This window comes from Cupressus sempervirens, chromosome 4 (genome assembly GCF_028749045.1).
Source record: "Cupressus sempervirens isolate cs-2001-9-10 chromosome 4, ASM2874904v1, whole genome shotgun sequence".
Lineage (NCBI taxonomy): Eukaryota > Viridiplantae > Streptophyta > Pinopsida > Cupressales > Cupressaceae > Cupressus > Cupressus sempervirens.
The window spans coordinates 728,933,561-728,954,596 of record NC_143121.1 but is presented as its reverse complement, the minus strand read 5'-3'; the positions used below and the strand labels follow the sequence as shown (position 1 = coordinate 728,954,596).

Below are 21,036 nucleotides of genomic sequence, written 5' to 3'. Positions count from 1 at the left end.
ACTGTAGTAGATTATCTTAATATTTCTATCTCTTACTTCTATTCTAAATGTAGATTAACCATCAAAATGTAGAATAGGAATGAAGAGATATGCATACGAGGGAAAATGGAATTGCTCTCACTACCAGGCTTAAATGAAATGGAATCCAACCAATAACTAATAGATTCATACACATTTATCTTTCATTTCCCAATGAAACTATCTAATGTGAGTTGAAATTAATAAGAGGAGTAACAAGACCATATATAAAAAAAGTAAATGGAATCACCTTCACTATAGTTACCAAAATGAAATAGAATCCATATGTTAACCACAGAGCCACATATGATTTTCTGTCAACTCTTAATGCAGAACTAATCTATGCATGGGCAATAAAACATGACAAGAAAATAGGGTAAATGAAATTATAGACCAATTCTCCATCAACTTTGTCAACCTTTATATTGTCAAATGAGGTTACATTTATAGTTTTTTGTTATCCTTCAGTTTAGCAGAGCAACAGTCACAAAATAGAAAAGGAAATAAAATGTGAAATTATCTAGTCATATGAATATGTGGCATCTTCTCCATCAATGATTCTAAATCCATGGTGTTTATGAAAACAGGAAATGATTATTCAATTTTATGCAATCTCAGAAAAACTTGTAGAAAATTGTTAATTCTTCATAGTCTACTATTTTGCGCCAAACCTGTGTATTTCATATTCCAATGGTCATTGCATTTTTGAACACTAACCATCGATCTTAAATTAATGATCATGATTAAAAAATTATAAATTTTCTTTAAAACTTCCTCCATGAGTCCCTCCGTGTACACGTATCTTTCAATCATTCTGTCACTATGATTATTTTCCTTGTAACTTTTTATAGCGACATAACAATGAGCGTTGATCTCTCTTTTGATCTGATGGAAAAAATAAAAGATATTAATTCTCTATTTTCTTTATGATGCGGGTCCACTTTCCAACTAGGTACACCATGGTGAATAGTTGGAACTATTTTATTACTTGGAGGATCTAACAATGACCTAGTTTTTCTTTGTGAAATGTAATGGCCCATAGGACACATGTCTTTCTGTCATTTTTTTGTAATGATTAAAGCATGTTCATCTTTTCATAATGATATAGTGACGAGTGTAGATGTTCTTTTGATCTGACAATGAATAAGATGCATCATTGAATAGTCATATTTCCATCATTAAAACTTAATCCATTGATCTGGTCTTTATCGATGATCTGGATTTGATCTTCTAAACCATTTGACTTGTCCACTGGCCAATAGTGTGCATTCTTTCATTCCTTTGAATTTTCTCCACCATTTAGCTTATTATGATTGCATATGAACCGTTCATGTACCAAATCGACGATGGATATTTTCTTATCTTCATATTTTGACTCTAGGAGGGTTCTGAATCTTTTCTTCTGCATGAACTACTTCTTCTGCTCACTGCTCTTTCTTATCTGCAATGTCTTTCATGGAAACCATAACATAATGTTGAATGTTTTTGTTGATCATGGTTAGGAACAAATCAATAGAAGGTCTAGACCTTCTTCTCATCGAGATGACACATAAAATCTCTCAAACCCTAATCACCTAGATTTGAATTGATGCAATGTTCATATGATTCTCTGCATTAGGCTAGCTCATTTGAAGGAATGATGAGAAGATAGATAATCCTATGGGAAATATAGACCTAGACTTGAAACATTGATACTTGATTTGAATCCAAAACCCTAAAGCAAAAAGATATGAACTGAAACTTGGGCAACAACTGACTCTGGATGGGTATTTAAGCATGATAATGGTTGAAAGAAATCCAACAATCTTTGGTTCTGCACAAAAGGTGACAACTTAAAAACAAAACAAACAAAAAAAAAAAAACTAAACTAGGAAAACAACAACAAACTACCTAAGAAAGCAAGCAACTAAGCTAAAGCAAACTGCATGTTACCTACCTATCTAACTACTATGCAGGGGTTATCTACTTTCAATTTTGCATTTGATACAACTTCAAATCCTTCTCATTATAGGAACATAGTAGGGTTTCTCCAGTGGGATATTCCAATTTGAAAGAATTATTCTGATTCACTTAAATGATCTAAAATGGCCCTTTCCACAAAGACTAAAACTTCGAGTGCATACCTCTTGGCTCATGTCTCTTATCCCATAGCAACCCCAAATCACCTTCCATAAATTTTCTGGGCCTTGTTCTTCTATCAAACAACCTTTTGATTCTTCCCTAGTGTTCAGTGATTTTATCAACCATCTCTTCTCTTTCCTCTTGCAATTTGCTAAGTTGCAGGATCATCTTCTCTAATCCATCTTTTAAATCATCCTCTTTAATCATAGTCTTTAGTTTACATGTAGAAAGCTCTAAGGGTAGTGGCAAATTAGCTTCCACTCCATAGACTAACTGAAAAGGTGAAATACCAATAGCCCTTTTAGGTGTGGTCCTATCAACCCATAAAGCATCATGAATCTTCTTATGCCCATTTTTTTGATTATTTGAGACCAATTTCTTTAAAATATTAGTCAGATTCTTATTACCAAACTCACCATGCCCATTTCCTTAATAAAAATAGTCAAAGGAATGTCCAACTTGAATACCATTATCATAGCAAAATCCAATAATTTATAAAGAGGAAAAATTAGATGTATTATCCATTATCAATTTTATAGGAACCTTAAACATAATAAACATATGCTCTTTAAGGAATTCACATACTACTTCTGATGAATTCTTCTTCATTGGCTTTACTTCAACCCATTTACTAAAATTATTTGTGGCAATTAGTATGTAAGAGTGTCCTTGACTAGAAGGAGGATTAAGTGGACCTGTAAAATATAAACCCCATTCATTGAAAGGAGCTTCAACTACCATTGGCCTAAGAGGTAGAATAGCAAGCTGAGGTTTACCAGCAAACATCTTGCATTTCTCACAAGTAACCACCCACTTATATGCATCTTTATACATGTAAGGCCAATAATAACCTCACCTCAAAATTTTAAATGCAGTAACAGTAGAATAAAAGTGTCCTCCACATGCTTCATTATGAAAATATGTCAACAATTTTACCTATTGCTCTTTATCCACACATCTCAAAAATGTTCCATCAATTGCTTTTTTGTACAAGACATCATCATGAATCACATACTTCAAGATTTTTTTTTTTAGAACCCTTCTTTTCTTAGTAATCAATCCATCAAGGAATTCACCATATATCATAAAATAAGTAATGTGTGGGAACCAAGGATCCTAAAGGCTTACCATTAGAACTTTTGGAGTATCTTCTTCTTTGAATTGTTGATCCTCTACCAAGGCTTTACAAAGTGTATTACTTCCTACAAGTTTTGTTGGCTTAATTTCTATATCATATTCTTGGACTTTTTCTATCCATACTCCTCTATTATTACAACCAATCCCTTGTTCCATCAGAATACTTTTTGTTGTAGGATCTGGCACATATATTATTGAATGAGAATGTAGCACATAAAACCTAAAAAATTTAAGGGCTCTCACCATTGCATATACATTTTTTTCCATCTATGAGTATATCAATTCTTGATTCTTCAATGGTATACTCATGAAAGCAATTTGAGCTTGTATTCTTTCTTTATCCTCTTTCATCAATATAGTTGACATAGTATGTTCTAAGGAATAACAGTAAATAATGGATTCTTTAGTGTAGTTAGGATTGACAAGAACATGGGCTTTGGCTATGGAACTCTTGATATGTTCAAAAGTCTTTTCCCAACATCAGTCCATTTTAAAGTTGTATTTTCTTTTATCATACCAACTATACGTTTAATTATTTTAGAGAAAACAACCATAAATCTCCTCAAGAAATTTACTTGACCAAAGAAGAACTTTACTCTAGTTTTACTCAATGAAAGACTTAATTGTTGAATGACTTTAACTCTGCCTAGATAAATCATCACTCCTTCTTGGGATACAATATGAGCAAGTGGCTTGCCTTTTGTCACACAAAATACTAATTCAACACCCACCCCCCCAAAAGTTATATTGGTCAAATATATTCGAACACTTTGGGTCCTCTAATTCTAGAACAAGTGGATTCTTCAATTTCTGATCCACTTTACCTTGTGTCTTGTTAAGACATTCAACGGTAGCTTCCAAAATATGCTAAAAACTTTTAATCCTCACATTCATAGTATTTTCTAGATTCTCAATTCTTTCTATCAATGCTAGAATAACATTGTTCTTTTTAATGGGTTTCCTATAATTCTCTTTCTCTACGCAATCTTGCATTTACCTAAGATTTCATACATCTTAGCATTTAGGGCCCTATAATTGATATTCGAGAGTTTAATAGCATTGAATGACTAGTTCTCCATACAAAATGTGTTCAAGGAAATTGCCTCCACTATCTACAAAACACCCAAGGAAGGTTCAACACTAAGATCCTTAAGCTCATCTTCCAAAAGCTTCAAATTAACCTCATCCGTGTCCACCATATTAGTTATAGGAATGTTCTTTCTGTTGGAATTCTTTCTTTGACTTTCAACATCTTTATTGATCCCCTTTTTGGGTTGAGGCATTCAGTGAACTGTGCACATCATGATTCACATTATCCACAAATTTTTCAAGATGGAGAGTCTCTTTATCAAAATCCTCATCATCCTCCTCTTGATTAATCGTTTTTTCCTCCTTTGCCATGTCATTCTGACGAAGGCCTTGGTTGTCATGAGAATGGGATGAAATAGGGGAAGGACAATTATTGAGAGGCTTGTATATTTTGTCCATCGAACCACCAAAATACTCACTATCCCCATCATCCACCATCTTCAATATCTTTCCATCCTCCTCACTTCACCTTCTAACTCTATTTTTGTATCCTTTTAATTGATATTTTTCTTCTTCCTCTTACTCATTTCACTCTTAATATCACCCAACTCTTCCATAATTCCTTTTCCCTTACCTTTATTGCTAGAAGGAAATTTCTAGCTTTTATCCTTATTAAACACCAAGGACCTCGCAAGGTTTAATTTCACATTTTTCCACTATGTAATCATAAATTAAAACCATTAAACCTTGGCGCAAAATGGGTTTATGTGGATTCTCTCTATGAGCCTTGATACTATGAGTGAGAGAGAAGAGCTGACAGAAAGGAAAGAAAACTCATTTCTTAAACCTAAATTATTTAAAAGGGTGAAATAGTAGTTGTGGGTGTTAGCCCTTATTCTAGTAAAGTGCAAAGTCTAATATTTGTATCATAAAATGCTCAAACTTTGTTGATAGGGTGGGATTTCTACTTGTTTCCATGTCCATTAAAGTTTCCTAAGTATAAAACCCTAGGTGAAACCCTTGAAAACCTTTACCACGTTATAATTTTGAGTTACTTTTTGAAATCAATTAATGAAGGGTCGATTGTCATGTTTAAGGCCCCTTTGTTTTCCCAGCAATCAAAACTTTTTAATGTTTCTAGTCTCACCGTGGTCATAAAAATCCCTAAGTCCTTTTTCACAGGTGCAATCATTTTTCATTCAAATATGAGTATAGTATGATGTCGGGTTTCAGGCTGAGGGATTTTTCAGTATTCATTGCTCTTGCTTCTTCCCCATTTTTTTTGCGCAAAAAATGCTTGAGTCAAGTTTGTGTGAGAAATATCGTTTGGGTTATGCATCAACTTTCCTAGAAAATTCATAGGATCCATCCCCAATTCAAAAGTAAATTTTGTAGACACCTAAATCTATTTACATCACTAGGTAATCTTATTTAGTATTCTCCTAGGACATTACTAATTAAATATTTATTATTTAATTAATTAATCATCATCCCCTAGTTTATTTATTTATTTAATTGACTATAGTCCAATTGATAAAATCAAATGATAACCCAAAATCAATCTATCAATTAAATCCATATTCCTCTATTAAATTAAATAAATCCTCAAACCTATTTAATCTAATCCCACGTCCCCCATATTATTAAATAAATTATCCAAACCCCTAAAAATATCCCTAAACCCAACCTTTACCCCTAATCCAACTCATCCACCCATACTAACCTTACTTGGCCACCTAACTAACCCATCCCATCAAAGCTAAGCCACTTTCCCCCTAATCCCCTTTCTAAACTAAGTTTAATCCCCCTCCTAAACATGTGCACAACTTTAAGCAAGGGTTGAGACTTGCTAACCCAAGCTAAAGTCAAAAAGTCTCCCTTATCCTCTTCCATCCCTATCCAAGAGCATTTATGGCTCTTACATACCATTAATACCTCTTGCATGCCATTAAATACCTCTTACATCCCTCTTACACACTCATCCTCCCTCATTACTCCCTCTGACCAACCATTATCCCATCCCCTCATATTGATCCTCCTTGTGACAAGTGTCACTTCCCTATTGGCTCTAAACAAGCACAATCCATGTGCTTCCCTTTGAAAGCATCATAGCCCTTCCTCACCATTCTTCCATCCTTGCATCTTGACCCTCCATTTCACTACCCCTTAGACTATAAATAAAGCCCTTCCCTCTCACAATCTATCAATCCACTTTTATGAAAACTTATAATGCCCCACTGACTACTACATCATAGCCATTTTACACCATCATAATGCTGAAATACATACACACCTCCATTGTTGAAACTCTCACCCATCTACACACTTGGTAAAAACCCCCACCCATTGGAAGCTTGAGTACATCATCAACATACATCCCCTATCCATCAGGGACATATCTACGTCATAATAGGTTACACCCAAGGAGCTTACCATTCTTGGTTTGCCTTCCTTTTGGTGGTAACCTCGTCTTATTATAAGTTTTTACTTATTTACTTTTTTGAATGCTTTTACTAGTTAGTATTCAATATTACACTACTAGATTAGGTGATACATTTTGGCACACCCAGTGGGAGTCCGCCTTCGGGTCACTATAATCACCCTTTTGTTTATTCATGTTTGAACTAACCAAACTAACATTTTGTGTCTTTTATGCATGTAGGTTTTCTTCTAAAAAAATTTGAAGGCACCAAAGTCCCTTGCCAAGAATTATGCTCCTGGCCATAAAATCAAATTCTAGTTTCACCAACATTTTTGAACCCCTGGTTCGCAATCCCGTAACCACAAAATTGTAAACCCGTATTTGTGAGATCGTGATCCTCAACCCACGAGAACACAACCTGGTCAAGGAGAAATCACCCTTTTCCCAAAACCCCACCACTACGTGCCATTAAAAACATCCGGGTTGTCATTCCCACTGACCCTATTCCCATGGGAACGCTAATTTTTACCAGCAGGATCGCTGTAAAAACCTACAGGAATGTTTCACTTATTTATTCAATCATTGTACCCCACTTTTTTCCCTCCACTATCCAACCCACAGATAAATTTGTCAGTGGGAAAGTGTCCCCATAAACCCATGCGATCATCGTTTTGCAAGATTGCCCAGATACTTTGTTCTCACGACCCATTTTTTCGTAGTTTCACCAATTTTTTTCACTGCAATCCCGATACCTTTTAGCTTCGATCCTGCATTGTGGGATCGCAGTTTAAACCTATGAGTTTGCTGGATTGACCAAGCAGTGGCAAACCTATAATCTTTTTTTGTTGCAAGTATTTGTGGGAGAAAAATACTAACAGGTTTTTGTAAGTTTCTTATAATGATTGCTTGAAAACACATGTTTAAAAGCTTAAAAATGAACCATTCTTGCTTTTTCATGGAATGCGTGTCTAAATATTATAATGTTTTTCATTGGAATGTTTGGATAGTTTAATTAAGAAAATCCACTCTTGAATGGCAAGTATTAAAAACTAAACCAGTGCGATGGACACTTCATTTAAAATGCAAATGAACATTATGTGAAAACGCTTCCATTTTGGGGCTTAAAATCAATCCATCAAATCTTGAATGCTCTAAAGTAAAAAATTTATGCTTCCCTTATTTTCAAAGCTTTCATGCACGATTTACCTTTTGTTGACTCCATTTACTAGTCTTTGCTAGTCATGTAGATAAATTTGACAATGTGCTTAATCAGTTCTAGTTTTTTCTATCTACTGAAGTGATTTTGTATCTTCAGAAAAAGAGGAATGATGAAGTCTTCCAAAATATCAAGAGGGAACTTACTAGGTTTATGCTTAAACTCACCTTCTTCAATATCATGTCACAAGTATCTATGGTTGTAGAGTTCCTCAAGGACCACTTCATGATCTAGATTAATGAGGGAATAATGATTGTATATAAGGATGGTATACAACTAGTCCATTTTTTTGACATTTATTCAAACATGCTAAATTAGGAAGAATGTGAAGCTTTAAGATAGCTCACTAAAGAGAGTCATTGATATCTAGAAAGTGAATGGGGCCATCCAACTGAAGTGGGACAAGGTAGGCCCAAGTTGGGAGACTACCACTTACCCTCCTCAAGGTGTACATCCTCTTATCGGTGCTTTTGAGAAAAATAAAGAAAAAACTAGCAACACTAATTTTGGTGCATTGGACTAGTCCTTCACGTGAAACAATATCATTTTGTTAATTCTTTGTTATCAGCAAAATATTTTTTTGTATATGATAAGCATTGTAACTTGTCACTATCTATTTTTTTATTCACTCATGAGATTACATGGCTTGGTTTCAAATTTAATATTCTTACATGATTGATAGTAATCATTATTTTTATGTTGTACTTCAAGTTTTTTATGCTATGTATGTAGTTTATCCTTTATCTTATTATTAAAGAAATTAGATCAAAAGTAAGAATGAGTATAAATTTATCAATTTTTGTGAAATTTTTGAAATGAAAACATGTACTTTTCATTCAGTTGACAACTCTATAGCTCGACCAATTTGAGGTGGTCCCTAAAATTGGTAACAAAGTACTTCAAATAAGTATTTAGAGTAGACAGTGTATGATTTAGATATCTTATTATTTAAAAAAAAAGTCCTCAATAATATATGATAGTTAAAAATACATATTAATCATTTTCATTATTTCTATGATAAATATTAAAAATAAGTAAAAGGATAATATATATGTTCTACAATTTTTTGAAGTAGATAAAATTTAATTTAATTTTAACACAACTTAGTGATTAATTGGAGGAAGTTTATAAGCATGTGTCAGAGAAGTGTAGTGGAATTAAACTCTAACAAGTAAGCCCAAATTTAAGGAAAATACCAAAAATAAAAACTAAGAAAACACATTACACAAAATTTAACTTATGCACAATGTCATTATAGAGAAAAAAAAACAAGACATGTTACATAATTGTATGCATGAGGTGGATAGTGTTCTCAACTATTTTAATTTTATTAAATATAGTAAACCTAAAAATAATTCTAACTATAATCCTAATGGTAAAATCTAAGTGTTGATCATAATTATAAACACTAACCTTGACACTAAAATTTACTATTATGTGTCCCTAATTAGAACCATAATGCATACTATGATCTAAATACAAAACCCTAAATTTTAACTCCAATCTCCAACACCCAAACAATAATTGTAGTGAGAATATTAAATAAATTAGGGTTATGATTTTTTATTACGCTTACGATCAAAGGTGAAATTTATGTGAGCATAAGGATTAATATTTTTCATTAAAGTTTATGGTGAGAATTTGGATTATAGTTCAATTGTAGTTAGGTTTATGATTAATATTTTTTTCAAAAAATAATATATTTAACCTTAACCTAAGTCTAAGTCTCTCCAACCCCAAATCCCATTTGCTAAACCCTAATCCTAATCCCACCCTAAATTATGATCCTAAATCATAATTTCTAATCACTATTATGAAACACTAATCCTAGCCCTTATTATTGAATCATAATCCTAAATGTTGAACTTTAACCCAAATTCTATCATAATTCAAACTCTACTCATAGCTATAATACTAATCATGATGTAATATCATATCCTATTTCCATAAATAACTAAATAAATCTTAAATTATAAGCCTTAATTGTAATCCTAGTTCTAAATGCTACACCCTAAATAATAAAGTCCAATCCTAATCCCAAATACCACATCATAATCCGAAAAACTAAACCCTAAATCTAAATCCAAAATATAATCCTAAATGATAAACCTTAAATCATTATCCAATCCTTATGTTAAACCCTAATCCTAATTGCTAATCATCAAGTCTAAATATACAACCCTAATTCTAAATCCTAGCTCTAACTATTAAACCTAAGCTTAATATAAATCCCAATCTTAACTATGATGCATACCCATACCATAACGCTCAACGTAATAATAACCATAAATGTTAAACCCTCATACAAAATGTAAAAGACTAACCTTGAATCCTAAATCTTAAGATAAACCCTAAGCCTAAATGGTTAACCCTAATAACTTGTTATGAATGTTAAACCATGATCCTAATCCTAAATGTCAAACCCTAATGCTCACCCTAACCCTTAAATCCTTACTTTAACCCTTGTCCCAATAAAAAACTAACCCTAACAAAAGTCATAATAATGTAATTCTAGGTATTAAAATTAAATTTTAATTTATAAAGCCTTCAATAGATTTAAATTAATTAGTTAATATAAGATTTAGTATTATTAAAATGAGGTTTGAAGACTTAGAAAATAATTTTGAGTAAAATATTATTTTACATGAAACATTAATCAATTACAAATGTATTAAAATAAAAATAATATTTTACTCAAAGAGATTATTATAATTAAAAATAATAATTATGTCTTTCATTTTGTTATGAATTTCCTTGTGGAGGAACCTATTCAATTTCTTATAAGTTTCAAAAAAAACTATGACATTTTTCAACATTTCAAATCTCCTTCTTCTTTTTTCTTTTGAACCCATGAAATCGTTGGCATACACATTAATAATGACTTACTTCAACATTTGCAAATGTGTGGATATAGATATTTGTGTGCGCGCTTTATATAGCTATAAAATATGAATCCCTAGGTCCTTGGAAATCTTTCTATTCAAATCATTCATAATATTTAAAACAATTGGTTTCAAAACTTGAATATTTACTATTTATTTAAGGTTTTCCATTGTCTTGTTTGTAGGTGGCAGTAGTTGCATTGCAAACCTTTTGTTTGTTCTAAAAAAGTGTGCCCAAGCACTCTACACACCAACTTTCAAGTAAAAGGAAAGGTTTGAGATTCTTTTACTCTATTTTAAACCAAAAATAATAACTAATAATAAATATAAAAATAATTAAATTTACTTTCAAATATAGTTAGATATAATCATAAATGAAATCTAGAAGTACATATCATGAAAAAATGATGATATAAAGCAGATATTTGAAGGAAGAATGATATTGATATATTTAGAGAAAAGCGTATGAAAGAAGAGAACGATGTTTTATAATCTGAAATATTTTCGATAAATATTGTTCATTACTACAAATATTTTTGGTCATGAATAAACATATATTTGATATTTGGAACATAAGAGGTAGTGGTCTCGAAGACATAATATCAAGAGTTACAGAGATGTAGATATAGCTAGTGGAAACAAATAAAGAATAATCATGATATAAAAGTATGTGATGAGATTATAATTATAATAATAAATAAGAATAGAAGCTATTATAGATTGATATTAGTAAATTAGAAAGAAGTGAAAATTTAAAATGTTATTTGACATCTGCTCAAACAAGATTGGAAGTAGGTGTAACAACTAGTCTTTGAAAAGTTTACAAAAATTTACCAATGTCATAATAGTGTATATTGTTTTTAAATTGATTATTTGGTATAATTATAATATTATTCGATTTGACATGCATAGTGAAGTTAAGATATGTGCTCCTCTCAGAAAGATTGGGATTAGGAGTAGCTCATGGTGTCAGCAAGATGATATGACAATTGTGAGAGAGACAAAAATGAGACTAGCGTAAATCATTAATACATAAAATTTAATAATGCAACCATAGAATTTGACTTTGTTTCTGGCAAGCTTAATTTTTCCCTAAAAATTGACTCCTGTATTAGAGTGTGAATTGAAGGGAAAAATCAGTTGACATTGTTGATATGTACACATCTTTCTGGCGTTCTTGCAAGACTGGGTCTCTGGATATAACTACGGGGAGAAGCAGAAGTAGTTATGATTAAAGCCTCCTGATCCGACGACAAAGGATTGTGAGGCTTGAATTTTGCCATTGCCTCGAGCTCTTCCACGGCGTGTACCACGTGCTCAAGCCTCGCTACGATCTCCACCACCAACCACGCAAACGTAGCCAATGGAAGTGCTTCTCCAAATTCAACGCCGTGTCTCAGCATTAACCTCTTCTCGTCACTACTTTCTCCATGCCATGATCTTCTTCTCGTCGCCCACCTTACCTCCTCCTCTCTATTTTCATTCTGAAGTACGATTTTCTTACTCGGCATTCTTGTTGTTGAATGCAGTAAGAGCTTTGGTTGAGAATTCAAGGAAACTTGAAGATCCTCCAGTGCATGTTGAACTTCTTCCAATATTGGCTCGAAGTTGTATATTCTCATTTGTTCAATGCAGCTTGACAGCTCTGCCAGTAAATTGGCTGCTTTGTGGGCGACGTTGGTGCATGGCTTCTTCAATGGTGAACGAAGGGAATGAGGGGCCTGAAACGTATGCAAAACAAAAATTCATCAGCTATAGTGCATGCATTGAAAATAATTTGTAAATTTAAGGTAATGATACCAAATGAGGAAATGCATACGAATATACCTCGATTTCAGATCGAAGGCATCCGTGCAAGGCCACAATAGGATAAGCCAGAGCTTCACTCCAATTTTCACATCGAAATAGACCGTGCCTTGGCTCCCACCTAGCAAATGCTTCCTGCAATTAACATGCACAATCACTGCTTTCAGACGATCCATTTAACATTCTTTAATGTCAAAAGTTGTCATGGCTACCACTTAATTAGTTTCTTCTAATAACTATATATTTTTACGGTTTACCAAAGAATCGTCGATAGCCTTTGAGTCCAGCACAGACTTGTATCCTCTGTGTATAATATCTTCTGACTCATCTTCCACCTTCTCATCAGTACGGTATCCGCTGAAATATTCATCCACATATCCTAACATCAAATATATCATGCCCATTACATTAGTTGGATATTTTAACAAGTTAATCTACCGAACTGATAACAAGCCACACCAATTAAAGCGTACTAGTAGTTCATCTGTAACAGCCCATTGCGAAAAACACAAATTTTACGCTGAAGAAAACGTTACGTTTTCATCACAATCAAAACAAGGATTTCTAACCTCAATTGTTTTCGTTCAATTTTCTTACCCTGCAGAGATTTCCCCAAGCCTTGTAACTTCTTGACAGTGGAATTGTGAAGATCCTCCCCAGCCCAAGCGGGGAAGATGAGCAGACTTACAACCAAACACACTCCACATCCGATGAGTACGGTGGCGAAGCGTTCGTATGCCATGCGCAATATATTCTCCATTCGATATCCAGAGACCGTTATCATGCTGAATGTGAGCAGGAATATAAGCACTGCATAGTCAAATTTATTCTTGAGGGAACGAAAGAAACGGGCATACGTGGTAGCCACTCCTGCAAAATGAGTGTAGCGGAGTACAAATTGAGATTTGGTGAATGCAACAAGGTGATTCCAAGAGAGCACAAAAACTCACCCACGATGAAGAGGGAAGATCCCACTACAAACACCTTTCCTCGCACTACCTTCTCTGACACGTGGCAAACGAGGAAGGCAAGAAATGCAGCCACCATGGTTCCAATTCCTCTGTTGAGGCCTTTCTTCATGGTAGCCCCTGCTCAAGCAACAACAACAGCCATTCTAAATGTTAGTCGATTAGGGTGAAAAAGATGGTTGCGTGGGAAACAATCGAACAAGGGGTAAATTAAATTAAACTAACTCATACCCGCAGAGAATTCGAGAACGACAACGACAGTCATGACTGCCCAAATTGCATGGTTACCAAATCCCACCCTGCGAAATAATCGATCCCACAAAAATAACAGCAAAACCGATGACAATGCCAAACCAACTTTTATAGCATGCGTAATCCTTCTGGGATCCTCTCTTCCAACATCCATTATGTTTCTACACCACCCCATCAAAACATTGATTATATTTAACCAAATTTTTCTTAGAAATCCCTACTTTCGAGACTCATTGTAGCTAATTTCTTCATTAGTAGTATTGATGTTAGTTCTGCATTCGCCGCTGCCAAGAGACGCCATGGTACACAAAATCAATTCAATCAAATTTCAGATACAAGAATTTAAATTTCAAGTAGAGGAGATCCAGCCAACCTGATTTATAATGTAATTTAATCTTGGTCTGAACAGTTACACGAGCGCTCAGAAACTCCGAACACCCTGGCTAAAATCTTGGAGCACCTTGTAAATGAGCTCAATTATAGTAAGGAAGAAGATCTTATAAATTCTGAGGATCAAGAAAACCGTTCATTTCTTCTTGCGGTTGCCTTACAAGATGGAAGAGAAAAAACTCGGCTTCTCGAATGAATCGGCCTTTGCATTTCTTGTTTTACTAATGGCAGAGATAATACTTGTCACGGAGAGGGAGAGGGAGATGATTGAGTTACTTTATTTTCATTGTCACGGAGATAATACTTGTGAATTCTGGGTGGGTGATCTTGTATCTCCAGTTCTTTTTTGGTGAATTGTATTCCTAGATTATTAATCATTAATAAAAAAGGCTATTATAAAAAAAAATTTAAAAATTATTTTTATATGCAAATATATAGTCTTATAAAATTTAAACGTCTTTCATTGAAAGTTATTATAGGGAGATTTTATATTATCATTTTTTCTAATTAAGAATATATATTAATTTTAAATTTTAAATTCCATTCTATGGATTGTTCTTTTCAAAATTTGGATGAAATTGTATGATTTCTTTTTCTTTTTTCTTACTTTATGTATGATGGATAATAGACTTTATTCTACCATGTAAGCCAAGAATGGCTTATAAAGTGGGATCAAGTAAGGGACTTTAGATTTAATAATTATCAAGTGATAGATTCTTGATTACAAGAATCTTTAAAGAGTAATATCTATTACTCTTAGATTTTATTGGATGATTTTTTTCCTAAGTGTTCAATATCAAATTTCATGATCTGTCATTTGTCTTGTCATATTTCCCATTTCTAATATTGGATGAGATAGTTTGTGCAAAAACCTTACAAAATTAAATCTATAAATAATATACGCAACCAATAGCTAGATCATAGATTTTGATTGTTTTTGTACTACTTCGAGATATAGTATTTGAATTTTTTTATTAATATTTTATAAAAATATAAATACATAATTAAAATAAATTTTCAGTTTAAATCTTAAAAGAATTACTTTAGTCTAAATTAATCTAAATAATAGTTGAATATATTCTTAACAATCAAAGATAATATAGTCCAACTTCATGCGATTAATATGAAGGCGTTATATGAATTATTATGCCTAAGAAGGCAATCATCCCCTTACCATCAAATATTATTATGTGGCTAAAGGAGTTTCATATTTGATGCCACATTTATTATGTATAACACTAGCAGTCCAAAATGGGCGACTAGCCCAGTGAGAACAACCATAGTGAAGGAAACACTATCACCTGACAGATAGCTCACTGACCCAAATCATAAACAACAAATTAGCTGCCCATTATCATAAAAAATAAGTACCTACAAGAATTTGTCAATCTACTATCAAAACCATTATAGTCTATAGTGTCATAGAAGTTACCGACAAGAAAACTAATTAGGCTACCAACATTAAAGTTCATATAAAAGTTTCCATATTGGCCACACAAGATCAAAGTTTAACCATCATAATAATATTTAAAAATTAACACAAAATGAGGCCAAGTAGTCGTTCTTTCTTCTCATCAGGGGGTTGGTTTCCCTTGCTGCACATTCAACATGTCATTTAATTGGAACCTATAGAGTCTGTAGGTGCTTTCCTCATCTTCCTCCGCCTTACCTCCCATCTTCCCTGATTGAAGAAGCTAAAGAATGGTTACTAAAAAATGCATAAACTTTACAAAAAAAATCAACAAAAGTGGTGAACCTCATATTCAAATAAATTAGCAGGTTCTTTTGCTTTTACATCTTGGTCCACAATGTCTTCAATTTAGCTTCAACCTATTTGAAAGTACTTTGATCTAAATTGGTGGGTGGGTTGGGGTCTTGAACAAGGAGGTGCATGGGACAAGTAAAAGGGGTCAAGGGTTGGACAGGGGGTTTCTTAGGGGGAGGGGAAATAAGGGGGTCCTCCTTAGGCCTCTTGAGAGGGGAAGTAGATGGCATGGATGAGTTATCATTTTTGCCTAGGTTATCATCCTTTCTCATGAGATTTTCCATGCCCATACTAAGTGTAGCCAAAACATGGGTGTTTATATCTGAGAAGGCTTTTGCAGTATCTTGGAGTATACCATGTTGTTCCTTAATATAGAAGTTCCTCCTAGATTTTTGCTCCTAGTTAGCATCATGGGTTCCTTTTTTTTCCAATCCCCTTAGACACAAAATCCCAGTCTATCTTTTCCAGGCTATCTTTTATTTCATCTTTCTATTCTTCCACATCTCCACATTTCTCTGACGTAATACTAGAACTTTCAATTATGTTATTTTAGACATTTCAGGCCGTGGATGTAGGTGAGGTTAGGATGGAATTAATTAACTAGGGGTGGGAGACATTCCCATAGAGATGTCTCAAATCTTAATAAGAAAAAAAAGAGTGAAAAATAATGAGAGCCTAAAAGAACTAGATTCTAACTCTAAGTCTAAAGTAAGTGAGGAGAAAGAGAAACATGCAAGGAAAAAAAAAAAAAAGCTAGAAGGTTCTACTACATCGATAATGAGGAGGAAGAAAATGTTACTAAATCCCCCCTAAAGATGCAGGAAGTTTCTCAGGATAAAGGTATATCTCATGTTTTGGCTAGTTTCAGTTTGGACAAGCTAGATCTCACAGCTTTTTATATGGGTGGCTAGGTTGGACAACCTGTGAGATCCAGATTGTCCAAACTGAAACTAGTTGAAACATGAGATATACCTTTATAATGACTAAACTTCCTCCATCATCAGTGGGGACTTAGTAGCATTTTCCTTCTCATCATCATTGATGCATTGGAACCTCCTAGTTTTCTATTTTTTCCTCACATGTTTCCCTTTCTCCTCACTTTCTCTAGACTTGGAGTTAGAGGGTGAAAGTACAAAGTTGTGTCACCTTTCAGGCTGACTTATCAGAATGACAAAATTTGAGTTATTTTAATAGCATTTCTAAAAATCTATAACTTTTCTAACATTCTTCGAATTACAATCAAGATATTATTCAATTTCTAATTATAAAATTAAATCTAACAAAATGAATTAATGATTGACATTCAATTATATCTGTATAAATTTTTGACACTTTTTCAATTAAGATTAGATGTAAACCCTAATATTAATAATAATAATATTTTTTAAAAAAATAGGTCTATTTTATTTATTAGAGTTTGATCCTTAGTAAGGAGAATACCACACAAAAACTTAACTTTCATACAATACCACTATTAAATTGAACACCACCAAAACTTAACCATCATATATTATTATTATATACTACTATTGAATATGATAGATCTTAACAAGGGGTGCAAGCGCCAAAGTTCTTGCCTCTAGTGTGGTGGGTTTTGGGGTAAGTGTTGAGTCAAATTGTACATTAAATTTTTTGAACATTTAGTAATGGTGACATATTCATAAATTGTAAAGTTTCTTAAAGTAATGTATGTGTTCAAGTGTTCATCTAAAGAGTCATAGACAAAGAATATAAAACTATGTTGCATCTGTAGCTTGAAAATAAATATTGAACATAAACAAATGATTTGCACAAGAAATTTAGAAAATATTTCATATTGTTTCTCCTTGAATGGTTTTCTAGATCTTGCAAATGTTCTATTAAAATAGGTGTTAAGTAATTTTAAATTAATAACAGATTATATTCTAAAAATGAATGAGTGGCTCAAATTAGAAACTTGTTTGTTATGTACTTTATATAATGTATAAAATTGATATTATCTATATTATTGTTAACATATCTTGAAAATGAGTGTAAACCTTAGGCATTGTCAATGTGTATTGTTCTTTTGAATGAAGCAATGACAAGTATGTATGTTGCTATTGAAAAAGTAGTTAGTCCCATGAATGTACTATTTCCCAAGTCATATTTTTAAGATGTATGGATAATTCTAATGATCCTATTTTATCAATGACATGATCTACCTTTAAACTTGAAACTATATTTTCTTTGAAGTCTTTAAAGGATTTTCTAAAAGTTCATGTTGTGCATGTCCTACAAAAATTTTAGTTCTTGATATAGTGTTTCTTGCAAGAATTACTTAAAAGTTCATATTTCCCTCTCAAAAAAATCATTGGGGACATATCCTACAAGTTCTACAAGATTAAATCTAACATAATATGATCTCATCCATTTACAAGATATATTAGATTAATTTACTTTTTAAATACTATTGGTTAACAATTTTCTCTCCTATTAGATTTTAAAATCCTAACTCTTTGATACCCAATGCTTGGAGAGACAAAAACATGTTTACCAACAAACGGGTTAGTATATGTATTCTATGATTACCCTCTGAATGATTAGGTGTAATTCCCTATGATTTGAAATGATATGCAATGAATTTGTTTTTATGAGATTAGAGGTTTTGACATTATAAGCTCATAACTTGAGAGTGGTAAAAGATAACCAAATTGCTTGTAGGCACGAACAATTTAGGCAAAATAGATTTGAATAACCTATCACTCTCAATCGAATGATTGTAGTAGATTATCTTAATATTTCTAACTCTTACTTTTATTCTAAATGTAGATTAACCATCAAAATGTAGAAGAGGAATGAAGAGATATGCATACGAGGGAAAATGGAATTGCTCTCACTACTAGCCTTGAATGAAATGGAATCCAACCAATAACTAATAGATTCATACACATTTATCTTTCATTTCCCAATGAAACTATCTAATGTGAGTTGAAATTAATAAGAGGAGTAACAAGACCATATATAAAAAAAGTAAATGGAATCACCTTCACTATAGTTACCAAAATGAAATAGAATCCATATGTTAACCACAGAGCCACATATGATTTTCTTTCAACTCTTAATGCAGAACTAATCTATGCATGGGCAATAAAACATGACAAGAAAATAGGGTAAATGAAATTATAGACCAATTCCCCATCAACTTTGTCAACCTTTATATCATCAAATGAGGTTACATTTATAGTTTTTCGTTATCCTTCAGTTTAGCAAAGCAACAGTCACAAAATAGAAAAGGAAATAAAATGTGAAATTATCTAGTCATATGAATATGTGGCATATTCTCCATCAATGATTCTAAATCCATGGTGTTTATGAAAATAGGAAATGATTATTCGATTTTATGCAATCTCAGAAAAACTTGTAGAAAATTGTTAATTCTTCATCGTCTACTATTTTGCGCCAAACCTGTGTATTTCATATTCCAATGGTCATTGCATTTTTGAACACTAACCATCGATCTTAAATTAACGATCATGATTAAAACATTATAAATTTTCTTTAAAACTTCCTCCATGAGTCCCTCCGTGTACACGTATCTTTCAATCATTTTGTCACTATGATTATTTTCCTTGTAACTTTTTATAGCGACATAACAATGAGCGTTGATCTCTCTTTTGATCTGATGGCAAAAATAAAAGATATTAATTCTCTATTTTCTTTATGATGCGGGTCCACTTTCCAACTAGGTACACCATGGTGAATAGTTGGAACTATTTTATTACTTGGAGGATCTAACAATGACCTAGTTTTTCTTTGTGAAATGTAATGGCCCATAGGAAACATGTCTTTCTGTCGTTTTGTTGTAATGATTAAAGCATGTTCATCTTTTCATAATGATATAGTGACGAGTGTAGATGTTCTTTTGATCTGACAATGAATAAGATGCATCATTGAATAGTCATATTTCCATCATTAAAACTTCATCCATTGATCTGGTCTTTATCGATGATCTGGATTTGATTTTCTAAACCATTTGACTTGTCAACTGGCCAATAGTGTGCATTCTTTCATTCCTTTGAATTTTCTCCACCATTTAGCTTATTATGAGTGCATATGAACCGTTCATGTACCAAATCGACGATGCATATTTTCTTATCTTCATATTTTGACTCTAGGAGGGTTCTGAATCTTTTCTTCTGCATGAACTACTTCTTCTGCTCACTGCTCTTTCTTATCTGCAATGTCTTTCATGGAAACCATAACATAATGTTGAATGTTTTTGTTGATCATGGTTAGGAACAAATCAATAGAAGGTTTAGACCTTCTTCTCATCGAGATGACAAATAAAACCTCTCAAACCCTAATCACCTAGATTTCAATTGATGCATTGTTCATATGATTCTCTGCATTAGGCTAGCTCATTTGAAGGAATGATGAGAAGATAGATAATCCTATGGGAAATATAGACCTAGACTTGAAATATTGATACTTGATTTGAATCCAAAACCCTGAAGCAAAAAGATATGAACTGAAACTTGGGCAACAACTGACTCTGGATGGGTATTTAAGCATGATAATGGTTGAAAGAAATCCAACAATCTTTGGTTCTGCACAAAAGGTGACAACTTAAAAACAAAACAAACAAAAAAAAAAAAACTAAACTAGGAAAACAACAACAAACTACCTAAGAAAGCAAGCAACTAAGCTAAAGCAAACTGCATGTTACCTACCTATCTAACTACTATGCAGGGGTTATCTACTTTCAATTTTGCATTTGATACAACTTCAAATCCTTCTCATTATAGGAACATAGTAGGGTTTCTCCAGTGGGATATTCCAATTTGAAAGAATTATTCTGATTCACTTAAATGATCTAAAATGGCCCTTTCCACAAAGACTAAAACTTCGAGTGCATACCTCTTGGCTCATGTCTCTTATCCCATAGCAACCCCAAATCACCTTCCATAAATTTTCTGGGCCTTGTTCTTCTATCAAACAACCTTTTGATTCTTCCCTAGTGTTCAGTGATTTTATCAACCATCTCTTCTCTTTCCTCTTGTAATTTGTTA

At 32.9% G+C, this 21,036-nt stretch overlaps 1 protein-coding gene across 1 annotated transcript; it reads right to left on the bottom strand.

Moving 5' to 3' along the window:
• Positions 1 to 11,961: 11,961 nt before the first annotated feature.
• Positions 11,962 to 14,005, bottom strand: LOC149563408 (aluminum-activated malate transporter 14-like). The gene is made up of 7 exons (XM_089828168.1): positions 13,831 to 14,005; positions 13,582 to 13,719; positions 13,229 to 13,501; positions 13,070 to 13,115; positions 12,889 to 12,988; positions 12,653 to 12,766; positions 11,962 to 12,546 (listed from the first exon to the last, which is right to left on the bottom strand). The coding sequence occupies exons 1-7, from the start codon at positions 14,003 to 14,005 to the stop codon at positions 11,962 to 11,964; spliced, it is 1,431 nt and encodes a 476-aa protein (XP_089684294.1).
• Positions 14,006 to 21,036: the final 7,031 nt, after the last annotated feature.